The 21,115-nt window shown below is 47.7% G+C and overlaps 1 protein-coding gene across 8 annotated transcripts in view; it reads left to right on the top strand.

The window, feature by feature from the left end:
* The window catches only part of PPARA (peroxisome proliferator activated receptor alpha), a 71,206-nt gene that overhangs the window by 24,515 nt on the left and 25,576 nt on the right, over window positions 1-21,115 (top strand). For all 8 annotated transcript variants that reach the window (XM_041757111.1, XM_041757112.1, XM_041757108.1 and 5 more), the window contains one exon: window positions 18,185-18,431. In XM_041757111.1, the coding sequence (XP_041613045.1) occupies window positions 18,224-18,431 (208 nt within the window). In that variant the 5' untranslated portion in view covers window positions 18,185-18,223. The remainder of the gene's footprint in view (window positions 1-18,184; window positions 18,432-21,115) is intronic.

The raw sequence follows: 21,115 nt of genomic DNA, 5'->3' as shown, positions 1-21,115 counted from the left end.
TGCTGTTGTTGGATGGAGTGTTCTATGTATGTGACTCAGAGCTTACTGGTCAATGATGTTTCTCAGATCTATAACCTTCCTGGCTTCCTCTAATGCAATCCTATTAATTGCTAAGAGGGAAGTTCGAGTCCCCACTATAATGGTGGAGGCATCTGTTTCTCCTGCCAGCACTACCAGTTTTTGCTTCACATGTTTTAAGGTTTGACTGTTCAGTACATATATACTTAGGGTTATCATATCTTCCTAGTGGATGAATCCTTTTATCATTTTGTGATCCCTTTAGTACATTTAAAAAAAATAATCTGTTTAATAGCCCATTAGTGTCCTGCCCTCCCTATTTATTCAGCACTTGTTAATCTTAACGTTATGTCAGAAGTGACAACAATGTGGTATGTGAAATTTTGAAAGTACTATGCCCTGCAAGATTAAAAATGAATTTTGAACAATCCTAATTATTCTTGATAAATATGGATTTTTAGATCTTAGTATTGAGTCTAAGCAGGGATTTGAGTGTGTGTGAGGGGAAGGAGATGTTCCAAAATCCTGGAAGCTGTATCAGGACCTCAAGTAAATTCAGGAGATATGTCAGAATCATGGGTACTTACCCAAGGAGTTATAGCAGAATCTCAGGTATAGACCCAAGGAGGCTTGGCAGGATCTCTGAGGAAGGGGTGGATTTTCAAAGTAGAGTCTAGTAATTAATTTACTTAAAAACTCAAAACAATATTAAAAGAGGATATGAGATATTTCTATTTATCAAAGGGGGACATGGATTTTTTAAAATGGAGAAGTCCTGGCTATGGCCTTATAATCAATTCATTTATTCCATGGCTGAAAACTGATTGGCTCTGTTGTCCAAAGTGGAATAGCAGGGACTAATTTACCCTCCTGCCTGAGACTATGAAAAGTCCAAACAAATTATATGAAGCAATGTTTTTCAAGACATTGGAATCAGGCAATGAATGGCACTGATGTTGTGAGGGGGAAATAGCAAAGGTGAGAGGTGTGACTCAAGATCTGGCAGGCTGTGCTGGGGAGGAACATCCCTTAGGTGAGGAGGCGTAGCTGAGAGTCCAGAGAAACTGAAATGTCTAGAATTCCCATGGCAAAGTACCAGAGGAGAAAGCCATACATAGAGAGAACTCCATAGATCTGCTGAGGTGCTGATTGGTGCGTGCATGTGAGCAGCACTACTGGAGGCCAGGGAAAGAACCATCCAAGAGGATGAATGGGAACAGTGCCCAGCACTCACACTGGGCCAGGAATAGTGCCTGGCATTTCCAAGGGGCCGGGAAGAGAGCCTCTTTCACCTGCCAGTCTGGAAAACCTCAGACTTCAAAGGGAATTGGATAGGGTACTCAGAAGGATCTTGTCTTGGTAGTGGGGAATAATTACACTAGAACACATACGGCTGTGGCCCTACCTAACACAATTCAAAAATAAGACACAAAAGAATCAGGCTTTTCCCAAATAAATTAACTGCATCTTAGAATAAAGCTCAAGGTATTTGTAGGAATACAAAACTATGTAGCACTGAATAAACTGAAATCAAAATACCTGAAAGATTACTAGATATGCCAAGAAGCAAGAAAGGAAGATGCATAATCAGGAGGGAAAATACCAATGAATTGAAATCTATCTGGAATTCAAAAAGATATTAGATTTACCAGAGAATTATGTGAAGATAGTTATTATGACTCTATTTTAGGTATTTAAAAAATTAAGTAGATATAACAAAAGATATGAATTGAACTTTATAGTGAAAACTACACTGTCTGAGGTTAAAAATATACCAGGTAGGATTAATAGCAGAGTAGACATTGCAAAAGAAAAGATTCGTGAACTTGAAGGCCTAGCATTGGTAAATAAAATGACACACACAGAGAAAAAAAAAAAGAATAAAAAAAAATGAGAACAACATCAGTGAACAGTACAACAGAAGCTTAATATATGTATAATTGGAGACCCTGGATAAAAGTGAGGGACAGAAAAAATATTTGAAAATGAGGTCAAATCACTGGAATGATTTAACAATTGTAAACATTTATGCCTCTAATAACAGAGCTTTAAAGTACATGAAGCAAAAACTGAGAACTGCAAGGAGAAATAGACAAATATGCAGTTATAGTCAGAGATAATTCATAGAACAAATATAGAGAATAGCAGGAAAGATACAGAAGATTTGAACATCAACTTGATGATCTAATTGACATTTGTATGTAGAATATTCCACCCAACCATAGTGTTTTCAAACACGTGTAGAACGTTTACTGAGATACATCATATTCTGGGCCAATAAATTTAAATATTCAAGTCACACAAATTAGATTCTCTGACTATAATGGAATTAAGGTAGAAATCAATAATATAAACGTGATTGGACAATCAAGAAATATTTGGGAACTAAATGACACATTTCCCAATAATCCGTGGGTTGATAAAGAAATCAAAAAAAGAAACTAGAAATTACTTTGGGCTGAATGTAAGTAAAAGCAACCTATGGAAATTTGTGGGATCCTGCTGTATGTAGCAGTACTCAGGTGGAAATTTATAGCGCTAAACAGAAAAGAAAGGACTCAACGACCTTAAGAAACTAGAAAACAAAAAGCAAATTAAATAAAATGTAAGCAGAAAAAGGGGAATAATAAAGATCAGAGTGGAAATTGGTGAATAGAAAACCAAAATGGGGTCACCTGGGTGGCTCAGTCAGTTAAGTGGCTGCGTTCCACTCTGGTCATGATCCCAGGGTTCTGAGATTGAGTCTTGCATTGGGGCTCCCTGCTCAGTGGGGAGCTTGCTTCTCCTTCTTCTTCTGCTGCTCCCCCCGCTTGTGCTCTTTTGCTTTCTGTCAAATAAATAAATAAAATCATTTTTAAAAAAGAAAGAAAACAAAAATGCAGTAGAGAATACCAATGAAACACAAAGCTGGCTCTTTGAGAAGATAAATAAAATTGATAAAGCTATAGCCTAGCTGATCTAGAAAAGAAAGAAAAGACACAAATGACAAATATTTATCTGGAACATCACTGGAAGGGGCAACATCACTGCAGATTCTGTAGATATCAAAAGGATAACAAGAGGATTTGTAAATGACTTTATGCCAGTACATTTGACAACTCAGATGAAAAGGACAAATTACTTCCAAAACTGAACTCATGAAGAAATAGATCACCTGACAAGCCATACATCTATTAAATAAATATGATTTGTATTTAAAAACCCTCCCTCCAAGAGACTCTGAGCTCAGATGGCTTCACTAGTAGAGTCTACCAAATATCTAAGGAATAAATAATATGAATTCCACTCAAATTCTACCAGCATTGTCTGATACCAAAACTAGACAAAGGCATTACAAGTAAAGAAAACTAAAGCCTAATATCCTTTGTGAACATAGATATAAAAATTCCAAACAAAATTTTAGGACATTGAATTCAACAATATATAAAAAGAATGTTAGATGATAACCAAGTGGGGTCAGCCCAGAAATGCAAGGATGGTTTGACAGTAAAAAACTCATGTAATTTACCATTTTAACAGAATGAAAAAAAGCCCCATATGATTATTTAATATATAGAGAAAAATATTTTTTAAAGATTTTATTAATTTATTCATGAGAGAGAGAGAGAGAGAGAGAGAGAGGCAGAGACACAGGCAGGGGGAGAAGCAGGCTCAATGCAGGGAGCCTGATGTGGGACTCGATTCTGGGATTCCAGGATCATGCCCTGGGCCAAAGGCAGGTGCTAAACCACTGAGCCACCAGGGATTCCCTAGAAACAATATTAGATAAAATTCTACAATCATTACTAATAAAACCAACTGATTTTTTTTACAAAGGTGCAAAGGTAATTCTGTCAAGAAATCTTCTGTTGAGACAGTCTTTTCAACAAACTGTGCCAGCACAATTGACTGTATGCTCAAAGTGAACTTTGATCCATATCTCACACTGTATACAAAAATTAACCCAAAGTAGATTATAGATCTAAATGTAAAATATGAAACTTCTAAAATAAGCACAGGAGAAAATCTTTATGACCTTGTGTTGGACAAAGATTTTGTAAATATGATGCCAATAGCACGATCTGTAAAAGAAAAAGTTGAGAAATTGGACTTCATCATAATGAAACTTTTGCTCTTCAAAGGACAGCTTTAGGAGAATGAAAACACAATTTATAGACTGAGAAAAAAATTTTTATAAAGCATAAACCTGATAAAAGACTTATATCCAGAATACAGAAAAAAAAAAAAAACCTCTTGAAAATTCACCTATAAGAAAAATAACCCAGTTTTATAAATGGGCAAGAGATTTAACAGAATTTCACCAAAGAAGGTGTATGGACAGCAGTGTGAAAATACTCCACATCATTAGTCATCGGGGGAGTGCAATTTAAGCCCACAGTCCCTGTGTTAATGTCCACGGCTTTCACAGTGGTGGTATGATACCATGACTACCCTTTAGAATGGCTCAGATGAAAAGGACCGTTCGTACTAAGTGTTGGCTGTGGTGTGGAGGGACTGAAGCTCTCATACACCACTGGAGGGAATCTAAAACAACACACACACTTTGGAAAACACATTGGCAGTTTCTTAAAAAGTTAACCAAACACCTGCTGTATGACCCAGCAATTCCGTGACCAGGTATTTAGCCAAAGAAAAGAAAGCGTATGTCCATCCAGAGACTGTACATGAGTGTTCATGAGCTACTTTATTTATAATAACCGAAACTTGGAAACGATGCAAATATCCATCACTGGTAAATGGATAATCAAACTGTGGCTAGCCATATATTGGGATGTTACTTTGCAATAAAAAATGAACTATTGATATGCATGACAACATGGACAAATCTCAAAGTAATTATGCTGAGTGAAAGAAGCCAGACAAAATGGGCATATCCTGTATAATTCCATTTGTATAAAACTCTAGAAGATGCGGGTCAGTAGGACAGGAATGTGGAGGACAGGAGGAGACATTACAGGAGGGCACAAGGAAGCTTTTGGGCATGATGGATATGTTTGTTATCTGGATTATGGTGGTGGTTTCACAGGTGTATCCATAGGTCAAAACTTATCAAACTGTATACTTTAGTTATGTACAGGTTATTGTAGGCCCCTTATGCTGCATTAATAAAGCCGGTTTTAAAAACAGAACAAAGCGACTGGGCCCTAGTCACCACTAGCACTGAAGCCTTGGCTCTGAGGTCTTCCTCGGAGCCTCAAGTGGCCCCACGTGAAGATACTTACAGACGAGACTCCATCCGCTGGCCAAGGGGGCAGTTCTCCACTCGCTATGCAAACATTTAAGCAGCCCTAATAGTGGGGATTCCAGTAGGCCTCACATTTCATTTTGCCTCTGGTTGAAACTTCTAGTCTTTAAATTTTTAAAGATTTATTTATTTTAGGGAGAGAGAGCGAGAGCAGGGGGGTGGGATAGAGAGAGAGAGGGAGAAAGAGAATCCCAAGCAGACTCCACACTGAGCGTGAAGCCCTTCATGGGGCTCGATCCCAGGACCCTAAGATCATGACCTGGGCAAGAGTCAGATGGACGCTTTAACTGAATGAGCCACTCAGGCACCCCTCCAGTCTTTATTTTAAAAACAAATTAGAAAGATGCTGGATTGTTGTTTTTTTCTCACCTCTAAATAAGGACTCTAGCAAAGGATGACACTGACACAGTGGAGCGTGTGCCCGGCACAGGTGAACTGGGAAGGGAAGCCCTTGTAGGTAACCGGGAACCAGGTTGTCACATCTCTAAATCGCTAGTGGTGAGATTGGAAGCCGTGCACATGAGCTCTGGGAGACGTTCCAAAGAGGACAGTTGCGTGGTGCTTGGATGAAGAAACTGCCTGCCTGGCTGGGTTTGAACCGCGATTCCGCTGGTGGCGTGACCCTGAGCGTGTCACCGCCACCTCTCTGTCCTGCAGTTCTCTCATCGGGAGAGTAAGCATATCAAGAGTGCCCACTCTGTGGGGCTGTTTGAAGACTGAAGTGCGTTCATCCAGTCTTGGCATGCGATAAGGATTCTGGAAGCGTTCCTGCCATCATCCACGTCGTCAGAATGTCTACTTGACAGTGGTGTCGTGTCTGCATAATGGCCAACGATGACCCAGTCATAAAGTAGGCCCACAGGGGTCTGTAGAACTGTGCTGACCTGAGGGGTACGAGCAATGTTTGCTGCCCCACTACGAGTTAGACAGCTGGAAACGCTGCTGCTCCAGAGTCCAACTCCAGACCTGTGTAAACAAGAACCATCTTCACCAAGAATTCCCTCCAGAACGAGGCCCGTAGCAAGCATTACGGAGGGAGAGAGGCCAGAGGCCCAGAGACACAGCTACCATACGAAGAGAATATATAGGAACTTTTCTGCCCGCCCACTGATGGATGACTTATCTAAATATTTAGTAACGACTTGGAAGTGATTTCACTTTGGCATCCAAGAGCCGGTTGTGCTTCTGCCTCCAGCGCTTGCTTGAGAAACCCAGAAGCACCTGGTAGTTGATCCTTTGCATATGACGTGTCTTCCTGCTTCCAAAAGCCTTTCGTAAGCTTCCAAAAGCTTCTCTTTGTCCCCAGTACGTACTGGAGCCTCCCGGTGACCTGTGGCGGACCTGGTGGGCGCTGCCACTGCCTTCATTTCTGCGCAATGTTCTCGAGCTCATCCGCTGCCACTTTCCTGTGCTCACCGCCCTCGCCCAGGCCTCCCGCTGTTAGCGGGGCCTGCAGACCACCTCCTGGCCCTCTCCATTGTCAGCTACCCTTTCCTGCTTCTCACTTCTTTCTGCCACACAGAAAGGCCTCCACCTTACCTTTCTTGATTAAGTTTGTGATGGCAGGAGGGGGGTAAAGATTTTATTTATTTATTCATGAAGCACACACAGAGAGAGGCAGAGACACAGGCTGAGGGAGAAGCAGGCTCCATGTGGGGAGCCCGATGCGGGGCTCAATCCCGGGACCCAGGATCATACCCCGAGCCAAAGGCAGATGCTCAACTGCTGAGCCCCCTGGGCATCCCCACGATGGCAGGTTTTTTAATTCCCAAGAGAGCTTCTGTTCTCTGTTCCTTTTTATGGCATGTTCTTGTTCCACAAGGGCAGTGTCTTACCTGTCCAGGGAAATTAATACCAGTTCCTCTGGTTTTGTCCTTTCTTCCTCCTGTATTCTATTTCTCCACGTCTATCTTTCCATAGCTGTTGGTTGGTTAGCTCTCTTTCTTCCCTATCAGAGGCCTTCCTGGCAAACAGTCTGTCATCTTGGGCTTGTCTCCTTCCACGGGAAAATGAGGGGCTTCGTAGCTGGCTGGGCTCCTGGGCAGAGGGTGGGGACGGTGGAGGCAGCCCTGCTGTAGAGTGCAGGCTGGGAGCGGACAGGGCCTGCCCTTGGCGGGTGTCTGCAGGTGTTCCCTCTCGGGGGAAGACCTTCCCATATGAGATATTTCAGACCCCTGCAGTGGGGACAGGTGGAGGGCGGGAGACCCCCCCCCCCAGAAGAATGGGAGCGGGCCTGTGGGTCGGGCTGCCCCCCACTGGTGCACCTACCTGGTGCCTCAACACCCCACACTCTGCAGGGTGGGCCTCACAGTCTTGCTCTCCCGACGCTGGTTTACCTCCTCCTTTCCAAGGCCTTCCTCCCCCTACTCTCCAGCCTCCAAATACTTCTGTTGTCACCTCCCTCCTGCACTTCATCCACTTACACCTTTTGTTTTTTATTTTAATTTCTCTGCCATGGTTTCAGCGAGGATTGGGACATGAGCGTATTAAACCGTACCACCTCCTCTCCACATGTTCATCTCTTTACCAACAAGGGAGTGGTGCTCAGACCCTCTGAGCACATTTGCTCTGTGGTGCCCAACTCCAAGCTATGGTGGTGGGTTTGGTTTTTTATTTTTGTGTTTTTTTTTAAAAGATTTATTTATTTATTTTAGAGAGGTGCAAGTGCATGAGTGGGGGAGGGGCAGAGGGAGAAAGAATCTCAAGGTGACTCTGCGCTGAGCGCAGAGCCTGACGTGGGGTTTGATCTCACAACCCTGAGATCACAACCTGGGCCGACACAAGAGTTGGACCCTCCACTGACTGAGTATGGTGGCGAGGTTGACAGACTCCAAGCATATGCTTCCCAGGCATTGGGCTGAGTTTAAGCTTTATATTGAAAATAAGTTCTGGAAAGCGCAGCTCCTGTTTGCTTTCTGCATGTGGTCACCCGGTTTCTCCTCTGTGGTCTGCAGGGTCTCTCTTCCCAGAGCCCTCCGTGGGCCTGGTATTTCGGAGGTGGTTGGCTGTCAACACCTTTTATCTTCTAACCCCCCTCCCCACTCGAGGACGAGTGGTGTCCTCGTCAGCTGTGTCCTACGTGCCCATTACAGGCCATGCACAGACCAATAAAGTAGACATACGACATCTTGGTGACAGAAGAAACATAATTCTAATATCCCATGTAACTAGAACCAATGCAGAGAGGAAGCGTTTCCTTTTCCTCCATCCCATGGAGGAGGAACTATCCCACATTTGGGCTTTTTTCCTATTTTGGGCTACTTTGCCATAGAGCAGAACACAGAACAAGGAACGAGCTGGCACCCGTTGTTCAGTTTAGTTGGAAAATCTGACGGCGGAAAACCCTGAAGACACATCTCCTGACTTTGTTATGTAGAGTCATTTACGAAGTTGTCATAACGGTTCTCACCTTGACCCATGGGGAAAGTTGACCCATGGGGACCTGTTGGTGGCTCAGTGGTTGAGTGTCTGCCTTCAGCTCAGGGCGTGACCCCGGGGTCCTGGGATCGAGGTCTGCATCGGGCTCCCCGCAGGGAGCCTGCTTCTCCATCTGCCCATGTCTCTGCCTCTCTCTCTGTGTCTCCCACGAATAAATAAATAATATCTTCAAAAAAATTTTTTTTAAAGGTTGGCCCATATTGGAAAAATCATTCTTGTGTGTGTAGAAGGAACTGATGATGAGTTCTTAGATGGTTCCACGGGCAAGTGGGTGCTGGGCGCTCAGAGCATTGAGAGGCTGTGCCCTCATCAGAAACCCCTGGCATTTACCGTTTCCTGTAACTTTATAAATAGAGTGAGAAGCGTTTTTCCTTGGCGTTCCCTTAGTTCAGAACTCTGCTGTTGACCCTGTCCTCTTCCCATGCCGCCTTTAGCTGGACTTGGAAGAAGTCGAGGTGCATCCAGAACTTGTCTGCTCAGGCAAAACGCAATACCGTGGCCTTCTGAAAATGAAGGAGAAAGTCCCAGGAGAAAGTTTTGAGAATGGGCACGTCTTTTTATCAGCTTCCTGAAATCGTAAAACCAAAATTAACCTCCAGGATATAGAATTACCCCAGAGGTAATTATCTTTCCACTTGGTTACTCTTGATCTTGAGCAAATATGGACTTCCATTGACTTGTCTCCTGGAAGTTAAAGAGAAAGGGACTTTCTTTGAAACTAGCCTTGCGTGTCTGTCTGAGAATCTAGAGGCTGCAGGGTTGGCGGGTCGGAAACACCCTCGTGGGCTGGATGCCGCTGCTCACCAGGTGTGATCTGCTCCCTACCGCGTCATTGGTTTGAGTGACGCGAAGTCCTTCATGGGTCCCAGACGTTTGTTCTTGGTTACCGGCAGGGCTCTCCCCTTCCCTTTGTGTTTAGCTCAAGGGTGTGTTTTGTGCGTACACTCGAATGAGGCCTGGTCTTGCCTCCGGGGACAATATTGTCTGGGGGAAGGACAGGGTGCCCATCCTTCTGCAACCACTCAGAACAACCTGCCGAAGTGCCCCCGACTCCAGGTATGGAAAGCGAGGCTCTAAGAAACGTGGTGACATATTCAGGGTCACACGCAGTGCTGCCCTGTGCCCCGAGAGGGAGACTTGCATCCTCTCTCACTGCTGCTGAGAACTGTAGAGGTGAATGCTGCCCGCTGCACTGCAACTCCCCGAGAAGGCGGGGAGGCCCGAGGAGTGGAACCCGTGTGTCCCTCACAAACCCTGCAGCTGCTTTACGACTGCCTTTCCATGGGCCGCAGCCCCCTACCCCAGGGAACCTGCCCTTCCCCTCCGGCCTGGGTCCCACAGACGTCACCTCGCCCTCCCAGTTACCTCGGCCAGAGCCTAGGTCTCCCCTCGACTCTGCCCCATATCCCTGCTTCCGTGCGCCACCAGCGTGAGCCCTGGTGTCCTTCTGGTCCTCCCTCCTGGGGGCACTGACACCTCTCCTGGGGATGGTCTCAACAGTCTCGTAAGGACTCTGGCTACTTCTCGTCCTGTGTCCCTCAAAGCCAGGTGCCACCCTGCTGCCGGCGCATCCCAATGCGGATGTTGCCGGGCCCCACTGCTGCCCAGCACCCCGCCCTGACTCCTGTTGCTCAGGGGCTGAGGACTACAACCCTGCCCACCACCAGCAGTGATGCTCAGGCCGGGCTGGGTCGCGCACCTCTCCTGCTTCTCCCATCCATCCCTCCCACTGCTCCTTGTGCTGCGTCGACAATGGTCACAAAATCTTCGTGCCCCCCCACCCCCATTAGAGGTAGGGCTCATTCGCTCTTTGGATCTGAGCCTGCCTTGTGACTTGCCTTGGGCCACAGCTTGGGACAGAAGTGACGCCAAATGACTCGCAAGTGTGGTCTTACAGTTCCCACACTCAGCCCTCGGGATGCTGCGCTCCCGAAGACTCTGAATCCAGCTGGGCAGGCCTCTGAGAAAGGCCCAGGCAGCAGCCAGCTCCGTCTCCACACACCATCCGGCCGTGGGTGAGCCGCCCAATGGCCCGCCCAGCAGCGTGGTCCAAACCGCTGACCTGCAGAATTGTGAGCACGTGTGCGGGTGGTGTGTCAAACCCCTACATTGCAGGGTTGTTTGTTATGCGGTAGCACAGCAATGACGAGTCTCAGTGCGGATCGTGCCACTATTCTCAGCAGTTTATCGATGATGCTTTAGGCTTGGAGATGCCCCTTCCCCTCTTTCCTATCATTATTTTCTGGATTTCTCTCTAATCATCTTTCAGCATTCAACTTGGGCATCCCTTCCTTCAAGGCACGTTCTGGACGCCCTGCGCCCCCACCCCACCCCAGGATTCCCTATGTTATTGCCTCTGTAATCGTTTGTTTGTGTCTCCTCACCTACTACTAGGCGAGCTATTTAGCCCCCTAACTGCTGGGTTCCTCCTCTGGAAATGGGATGGACACCACCTTCCCTGCCCCAGTTGGGGGGAACTTAGCACGTATGGCTGTTCCTGGGGCCCTGCCCGAGGTGTTGCTCAGCCAGCATTACCGTGTCCCTCTGTGTCCTCTTCCCGGCCCCACACCCTCTGCCCTGGGGCCATGGGTCCCTCCAGGGCCAAGGTTGCCTTTTCCAGTGTCTTCTCAGGGTTAAGCAAGTCACTAGCTCAGGTGGACATTCACGTGTTACAGGATGTTCGTAAAACGTGGTCTCCCAACCCAAAGTGACCATCGGTTTCACCCAGAAAGGAAGGCTCAGCCTTATAGAGGTTGCTGCTGCATGTCTGATGTCGCTCTGCCATAACCAGGCAGGGCCTTCCTTGTTCCTGAATGTCATCATTCGGTTTTGTCCCTGGCGAGGCCCTCGGCCACTGTCGTGTCTCTGCTGTCTGGTGGGCACCTGCTTCGGAGCCGCCCTCACTGCTGGGCTTCCGTCTGCATCAGAGCAGTGCGTTTGTGTGGTCAACACAAACCTCATCTCCGTTAGCTACCGAGTCTTGCGACAAGCACTTGGGCTCAGATTTCATTGCGACAGGTGCACCATGTATCCGAAGTTACAGCTTTCTTGTTATTTTAATTTCACCACCAACAAGGATAAGATTATATTTAAAAATAAGAAGTCTTGTTTCTGGAAAATGGGAAAGGCTTGCTGGGTGTGAAGTGAAGTTAGATACTATCATACAGTGTAAACCTTGTGTAAAACCGGCAAGAGTTTTCTTGGAAGTTTTCAGGAGTTTTCTTGGGAACATTCTTCTTGCACCTTTTTTTGTTCTTGTTGTTCATTTAAAGATTCATTTACGTATTTTAGAGCGAGCACAAGTGGGAGGGGCCGAGAGAGACAGAATCTGAAGCAGACTCCCCGCCGAGTGCAGAGCCCAACTCGGGGCTCAATCTCAGAACCCTGAGATGGTGATCTGAGCCGAGACCAAGAGTCAAACAACCAATTGAGCCACCCAGGTGCCCCCTCTTCTTGCACCTTTAAAGATAAAGGTGTTGGGACGCCTGGGTGGCTCAGCGGTTGAGTGTCTGCCTTTGGCTCAGGGCGTGACCCTGGGGTCCCGGGATCGAGTCCTGCATCGGGCTCCCCACATGGAGCCTGCTTCTCCCTCTGCCTGTGTCTCTGCCTCTCTCTGTGTCTCTCATGAATCAATAAATAAAATCTTTTAAAAATAAATTTAAAAAAATAGAGATAAAGGTGCAGAGACTCAGCTTCCCTGCAACACTGTGCTCCTCACCCACTTTCACTCGCCAAGTTCTTTTGGTTACAAAACACCGATGCCTTAGGCGTCGTTGGGGAAGATCTTAGATGTTCCCAGATAAATCTGTGTGGCGTGCAAACTACTTGTAATTACCTCGCCTTTGGCTTAATGCATTAAAACACTGAGTCCCGGGTTCCTCCACACTCTGGTGCTCAAGTCTTCTGTTTCCGACGAGGCATTTTCTGAGCTGACTTTGGAAGCACATTAATCATTATGCAGGTGGCTGCGGGTAATCAATTTCTATGAACTTCTGATGCCCGGTGAAAGTACAGAGAGCTTTGCGGCATTTCTTTGTTTATTTTGAAATGTTATGTTAAATCCTAGCCCAACGAATTGAGCTGAATCTCTAAATACTAAGTAATAGGTATACAGAAAAGTATCAAGAATCCGACAAGGTAGCAAATTACGGTGGGTGGACTCTCTCATCTGCCGTGTAAACGGTACTCTTTTGACAAAAATCCCATCCTTTACCTTTCAAACCCTTGGTAAAGTCTTATCAGACTTAATTTAGCAAAGGAAAATGTAAACAGGTTTCTATAAGGCGGCATTAGTAGGCACATCAAGTGTACTTCAAGGGAGTTTTACAGTGTAATAAATCAGGATCGATCACAGAAGACAAGTTGTAGCAGTAAAAGTCCAGTGTTTGTATTTGAATCCCTTTGTGTCCAATACAAGTCCCGAGTGGGGAAAATTCAAGCCCAGCTCCATCGGTTCTTTCTCTTGAGTATCCAATCCCATAGCATATAAAAATATTTTGACGGTTGGGACAGTATCAAGCTGTTATTTAATGTTTAATTTCTGAAAATATTTACGGAAGGCCTCGCAGGTTCAAGAAACGGGGCGCAGGGGTGAGTCAGACGCAGTAACAGCCCCGGGAGCCAACGAGGAGGTGCTTCCTCCATGGTCTCTGATCGCAATCATTTGATGAAACGAGAAAGTTCTTTGCCTTTTCTTCAAAGTGCCGACTTTATGTTTGCACAGGACATTCCCCCATGTTCTCTGTCGCTTCTAAGGTACAGAGTCAAACTGATTATCATCCATTCAGGCCTTTACCCCACAGTCCGTACCCAGGCCTCTCCCTCGGTGTAAAGGAGCCCACGGTGGCAGCCCCGCTCCCCCCACCCCTGACCCACTCCCCCCAATCACTGACCCACTCTCCCCACCCCTGACCTACTCCCCCCAATCCCTGACCAACTCCCCCACCCCGACCCACTCTCCCCAATCCCTGACCTGCTCCCCCACCCCTGACCCACTCCTCCCCACCCCTGACCCACTCCCCCCAATCCCTGACCCGCCCCCCCACCCCTGACCTACTCCCCCCAATCCCTGACCCGCTCCCCCCCCCCTGACCCACTCCCCCCAATCCCTGACCCGCTCCCCCACCCCTGACCCACTCCCCCCAATCCCTGACCCGCTCCCCCACCCCTGACCTACTCCCCCCAATCCCTGACCCGCTCCCCCACCCCTGACCCACTCCCCCCAATCCCTGACCCACTCACCCCAATCCCTGATCTGCTCCCCCTACCCCTGACCCGCTCCCCCCACCCCTGACCCGCTCCCCCAATCCCTGACCCGCTCCCCCACGCCTGACCAACACATGCTCTTTCCTGCCGACTTGGAACTTCTGTTGTTCACTACGAGGCTTAGATTTCTTTTTCCCCTAGTGCGCGTTGTTTTTAAGCCCCTCAGGCGATCATACTTCACTGTGCAAATATCTGATCCTTTCCCAACGCAGAACCACTCTGACTTCTGTTCTAGATCCAGAGCAGCCCACGCTGGGGGTGGTTGACGGCATAGCGGGGGGCCCCCAGCCCTCTCACCCAGTCCCTGTGGGGTCGCTGGCAGGGGCATGTGCTGTGCGGTCTTCACGGAGCCTCAGGAGTCCACACGGGCCGCCGCCCGCACCGTTAGGACCGTGCCAGAAGCACGGATACGGAGATTAGCTAAATGCATCCTCTGCCCCCCAGGCAGGCGCGGAAAGTTCTCCGGGCCTCTGATCAGAGCGGAGTCAGAATAGGGCCGAGGTGCCACGGGAACCCAGAGGCCAGTGGGCTGAGCCCCGCTCGGCTTCCCAGAGTAAGAGCTCGTGGTGCCCTCAGCACCTCATTTCATCCTGATCTTTTAAAAAGTGATGCCATGGAAGGGTTGGGGGTTTGGAGAACACCATGTGTGCGGTAAAGCTCGTGAGTTAATGTCAGATCCTCCCGTGCTTCACCTGCCCTCCGTGACACAGAATGGTGATGGTCTCTCTCCTTCCTTCCTTCCTTCCTTCCTTCCTTCCTTCCTTCCTTCCTTCCTTCCTTCCCTCCTTCCTTCTTTTATGTCCTATAGTTTTTGCACACTCTGCTCACAGGAATATTGTGACTGGTAAATGAATTTCATCAGCTTACACTCGAGTTTCTGAAATAACAAGTTGCAGCTCCAGCAGTGACATTGGACGGGAAAGCAAAGATGTGTTTAGGGCCCCCGCAGGCCTCAGGTTCGAGAAGGATTACACGGCACATGCACCTCCCTGGGAGCTGGCTCTCGGCCTCCGTCGGAGCCTCTCTGATCTAGGGAACGGGAGGCCCTCTGGAGTCCTGCTGCCGTTCTCTGCCTTTCCTGTGGCCATTTCATCTCGCCTCCTCAGCCAGACTGGGAGCTGCTGAGGAACGAGGTCATTTGTTGCGCCCGTCTGTCCCTCCAGAGCACCTGGGGCGGAGGACACAGCCCCTGGCGCCTGGTTTGCTCTCCTCGAGGAACTGGGCAGTGGCTGTGCTATGTGGACTTTAGAGCCAGACTTGCTGTGTTATTTCTGCTGCTTGAGCAGAAGCCATGGCCGCAGGAGGGGGAGGCCGGGAGCCAGAGCACGCCCAGAGCCACAGGGCAGGTGTGCCCGGGCAGCCCCAGCTGCCTACCTGGGGACGCCTTCAAAGGGAGCCGGGCCTTATCTGCCCTTGGCCGGAAGCGAGACAGGGCCAGTGTATTCAGCGATCTGTGCAAGCACCAGTCCTCTGGCCAGAGTTCAGGACAGTGTTGCCTCACTCCGCAGAGGGATTTTATCTTGTTAGCTCTCCATAGACAGTAAGACCAACATTTCCCTAAATAAATCTCAGCTATGCTTTAAAAGCAACTGAAAAGTAAAATGATAAGAGCATTTGAGCTCCCTGAATGTAATGACAAGGAACTTGACATCTTTTTATAGTCGAAGATCAATTCTTCCAGCTTTGACGCTCCTGCTTGGAAGATAGAATATTTGCAGAAAAGGGACGGCTGGGTGGCTCAGCAGTTGAAGACTCATTATGTATTTTAGAGCAAGCACAAGAGAGAGGGGCCGAGAGAGGATCTGAAGCAGACTCCTCGTTGAGCGCAGAGCCCGACTCGGGGCTCAGTCTCAGGACCCTGAGATCATGATCTGAGCTGAGACCAAGAGTCAAACACTCAACCAACTGAGCCACCCAGGCGCCCCCTCTTCTTGCACCTTTAAAGATAAAGGTGTTTGGACGCCTGGGTGGCTCAGTGGTTGAGCGTCTGTCTTCAGCTCAGGGTGTGATCCGGGGTCCTGGGATCAAGTCCCACATCAGGCTCCCCCCTCTGCCTGTGTCTCTGGCTCTCTCTCTGTATTTCTCATGAATTAAAAAGAAAAAATACGTATTTGCAGAAAAGAAAAAAAAAAGGCAGCTGCCCACATGCATTTTCCCATGTAGCGCTGGGAATCTGATGAGGGGCTGGGACCAGAGACTGACAGCACAGTGTCTGTCCAGCTATCTGATACTTACTAGGCTGAACTTTATGGTTACTATTTTACATTAGTGACTGCAGTTTTTAACCTTTTGTTCATGGTGAAAAAATATTTTTAAGTAATATTTACCCCACTGTCTTGCTTGCCATTTGAAGAAATCTTCCTTCCGATATAATGCAGAATGAGGGGATGACCACTGGCTGTTATACTATATGTTGGCAAATTGAATTTAAATAAAATCTAAAAAATAAAAATAATTTTGAAAGATATAATGCAGAATAGAAAAAACACACAGATTCATAGCCTGATTATATATAGATTAGATAGAAAGCCTTTTAAATCTTATGAAAGGCTAATGATTCACTTTTATTTCTCCTGTGTGTTACTGTCAAGCATAATTTATTGTCTGAATTCTAAGCATGAGATGTGACTTTCACAAAAATGTGTGAATTGTCCCCATTTTTCATTTCTAAAGGAAGTCAAAACATCCCTTCATCTTTGCACTTAAAGATGTTTACTGTAAGTAGGGCCGAAATGTGAAAATGTTTTATAAGAGCACGTTCCGTGGATTTGCTTTGGAATAGTTTTCTCACTCGGCTGGGAGAGCCTGGCATCTGGTGGTCACGATGTGGTGGTAGCGCCTTCGTGATCCCTGGCTGTTGGCAGCAATACACCTCCCTGGGTCCTCTGGGTGCCAGGGGCCGTGGACTTCACTGTGGCCATTCATATGGGAAAGCAGCTCTATAAACTAAATGTCACTGAATGATGCATGGCTGCCGGGCCCAGGGGTGGGCCCAGAGCGAGAGCCCAGGAGGACAGAGATGGGAGGGAAGTTCAGGCAGGTGGACCTGGCATGCACCTGTCCACCTGCACACACACACACACACACACACACACATCTGGTGTCTCTTTTTGTGTGTCCCAATTTCCTCCCTCTATAAGGGCACCCATCAGATGGATCAGGGCCTGCTCTAAAGGCCTCATTTTAACTTAAGTGCCTCTTCAAGACCCTCTCTCCAAATATCGCCACATTCTGAGGTCCTGGGGTTGGGATTCCAATTCCAATACAAATTCTGGAGAGATACAGTTCAGCTCCTAACAGTACCCACCCGGAGAGTACTGTTTATTTGCTCGCTCAGTCTGACTTACACGAGTTACCCCATGGGTACAAGGAAAACATGATACTATACCAGGGTGTGTGCTGACGGCTTGTCCCTCCTGCTCTCCCCATGCCCCTCAATTGAGCCACCCTGGCCTGCTTGTTCCTAGAAGGCTTCCATCATGGGGCTTCTGTGCTTGCTTTTATTGGCTGGAACATTCTCCCCTGAGACCTCAGCGCAGCTCACCCTCTCAGGTTCTGCTGTCCCCAAATGGGCAAGGCAGTGTCCCTCACTAAGGCTGTGTCCGTTCTGCATCCTCTCTTACTGTGCTGTCGGATTGCCACGGGACACTCATTCCACACGTGCATTTGTTTATTTGCTAATTGTGGCCCCGCCAAAACAGATGTCCTAGGAAGGCAAGGACTCTGTGTCCACTGCCGTTTCTATCCAGCTCAGATACAGTGGGCTGGGCTGAGCGTGCAGTGTGCACTTGTGAGCAGGTAAATGATTCTAGCAAGATCGGCTTTGCCTCCTTAAGCATTTTGTGTTTAAAGATTTTCATTTTCTTGGGTTTTTTAAAGATTTTTTTTTATTTATTCATGAGAGACACAGAGAGAGAGGCAGAGACACAGGCAGAAAGAGAAGCAGGCTCCTTGCAGGGAGCCCGATGTGGGCCTTGATCCTGGGACACCGGGATCACGCCCTGGGCCGAAGGCAGACGCTCAACCACTGAGCCACCAAGGCGTTCCCAGATTTTCATGTTCTGAGTGCTCTTATTGAGAGGCACACTGAGATAAGGTGGTCAACCGTGTTCCTTCTTAGATTATGAACTCGGCATGTCGTCGTCAGTAAGTGATGTCCTCACTGAAGGAAAACCAGTGTTCTTCTATGTCTTACTGGTCACTTCTCTCTCCTCCCAGGTTGGGGCTCAGCTACATTTCCAGAACCATCCGGTCAAGATGGTAGACACAGAAAGCCCGATTTGCCCCCTCTCCCCCCTTGAGGCTGATGACCTGGAAAGCCCATTATCTGAAGAATTTCTACAAGAAATGGGAAACATCCAAGAGATTTCTCAGTCCATTGGTGAGGATAGTTCTGGAAGTTTTAGTTTTACAGAATACCAGTATTTAGGAAGTGGCCCGGGATCAGATGGATCTGTTATCACAGGTGAGTGTGCTGGATCCTAAAAAACCTTATTTAGAAATGTTTTTGTTGTTGTTGTTGTTTTTCCTGCAGAGAAAATTGTTCTCTTTAGCTGGCAAATAAGCCACACCTTTGTGCAGTGAACTCTTTAGACATGATAAAGCACAACATCCAGTCCACTGGGCCTGGAGGCGTCTCCGGAAACATTGTGTCTCACAGTATGCCTGCTTTTATTTCTTTATTTTTTAAACTTTTTGTTTTTTAAGATTTTATTTTATTTATTCATGAGAGGCACACACACACAGAGAGAGAGAGAGAAGGAGAGAGGCAGAGACACAGGCAGAGGGAGAAGCAGGCTCCCTGCAGGGAGCCCGACGTGTCTCCAGGATCCTGCCCTGGGCCAAAGGTGGTGCTAAACCACTGAGCCACCCAGGCTGCCCTATGTATGCCCACTTTTAAAAACTATACGTGAATGACGCTTGAAATTTAGTTAAGGCAGTCAGCTCCATTTTAAAAATTCTGAGTTTCTATTTCTTTAAAGCAGAGACTTCTGTTATAATAAAAAGGATGATTTTTTATTTTTTATCTGGAAGTATATATGAATTATCTCCCTATTTTCTACACTGCATCAAGAATTGCAGTGAAGGGGCTCCAGGGTGGCTCAGCCGGTTGAGCATCCAGCTCTTGGTTTCGGCTCAGGTCATGATCTCAGGGTCCTGGGATAGAGCCCCATGCTGAGCTCTGCATTCACCAGGGAGTCTGCTTGAGTTTCTCTCCCTCTCCCTCTGCTCCTTCCCCGTGCTCACTCTCTCTCTAAAATAAATAAGTAAAATCTTAAAAAAAAAAAAAAAGAGAGAACTGCAGCAAGCATCACCAGGGCAAATACAAAGAAATAAAACATGGGGTCCACTCAGGTAGCCTCACCATCTCTGAGAAGAAATCATGGAACACTTCATTCCAGGCAACGTTGAATCCAGCCCAGGAGAATGTGGTGTGAACTGTGCCCTCGACTGCCCATCTGGGGTGGGCCTGACTCACAGGCTTCGTGGTGGGAGTGGGTCTCGGGTCGGGACTGAAGGTGCTGGGTCTGGATTGGCAGCTTGTGCTTGGTAGTGAAGAGGGCGTATGGTTTTCAACTCTGAGCACGGAATATCAGGACTCTCTGGGGACCCCAGGGAGGGTGTTCTCCACGTCAGTGAAAGGCCTCTGCGTTCTTTGCCCTCCGTGGCTCTCCCGTGTGTCAGGTCCTTCACCTGGAGCCCATTTCCACCAACCATCTTCTCATTTTTTCCTGCTCCAGGAAGACGATTTTCAGGACCGGGCACTTACGTTAGTGACAGTGGGCAGGGAAGGTTCATGCTCTGCTGGAAGCGGTGTACACTGATAAAACCTCTGTAGAGAGAGGAGTGCAAGGTGCACCCACCCAAACCCAGCAGGGCCACTGGGGACCGACATGGCTTAAAAGGAGATGCATGCATGGCAGCCGTATTTGGGGTGGTGGATGCAGGGCAGCGATGTGTGTGGCGCCGTGGACATCGCAGTAACACGCGTGGTGGGGATGGTTAGGACACAAGGGGAGCAGATAAATCGTGAAAGCTTCCTGCAGCAGAATGCTTTAGAGTAACTTAAAAGAGTGAATCAGCTCCACCTGTAACAACATGAATCTGCAAAAACAACACTGAATGAAAATAAACAAGCTTAAGGATGTATTCAATATAATTCCATTCATGTAACGTCTCCAACACCCAACAGCACCAAATGTGGTCGGTGGATGTGGACACGCACACCTGGCAAAGCTCATGCCAGCTTTACGATGCCGGTCACCTGGTGGCACCGGGGAAAGAGTCCCGCAGAGATGTTCACTCCCGTGGGTTGCGCTTTAGACAAAAGGCAGGAAACAGTGTGACAAAACATTACCATTTGCAAACCTGGGCGTGGGTGTTATACTGCATATTTTCCCTGTATGTTTGAAACACTTCAAAGAAAACTACAAGCAGCAGGAAGGAGCGTTCCTGGCAGAAGGAAAAAGCATCTTGTGCAAAACCTCACCTAATCCTTGTAAAAACTCAGTGAGAAGACTGTTGTCGTTTTACAAGTGGAAATAAACTCACAGGTATTAGGTAATATGGCCCGGTCACACAGCTAGAAAGAGACCGTCCCAAGACTTGACCCCATGCCCCCCAGCGGGCTCTAAAGCCACGTTCTCCGTACGAACATCCTTTTTGGCAGCAGTGTCCTCAACCTAGTAAATCAAGGATTGCACGATCCATGTGAGACCCAGAGGAGGTGACACATTAATGGACTCTGTGGCATACCTGACCAAGCAGCCTTTGTAGCGACCCCAACAGACCTTCATAAATGGTTCAAGTCTTTCTCATGCCATGTTAGGGAGGGAAGGAGCTTCGAGGGAAAGAAGCCAGCATCCAGGGTGATAGGAGCTTCCAGAAACAACGAAGTGTGCTGTGGTGTGGGACCACCTTGCAGAGCATCTGGAGGTCGCCCTGAGGCCCACCTGTGCTGGTGTCGGGTCAGTGACAGCCCAGGCTGCCAGGCACCGTGTTAGTCACCGCGTGCACCTCCTCTCCCTGAGTCCCAAGAGCAATGTTTGAGTTCATCGTTCTATTTATTTGAGGAAAGAGTAGGGAAGACAGACCTCAGGACATGGGGACATGCTGGAGAGGACAAACCCAGAGTAGGAGAAAACCCAG

This window comes from Vulpes lagopus, chromosome 5 (genome assembly GCF_018345385.1).
Source record: "Vulpes lagopus strain Blue_001 chromosome 5, ASM1834538v1, whole genome shotgun sequence".
Lineage (NCBI taxonomy): Eukaryota > Metazoa > Chordata > Mammalia > Carnivora > Canidae > Vulpes > Vulpes lagopus.
Note: the sequence above shows the minus strand (reverse complement) of the source record. Positions and strands in the feature narration are given on the sequence as shown.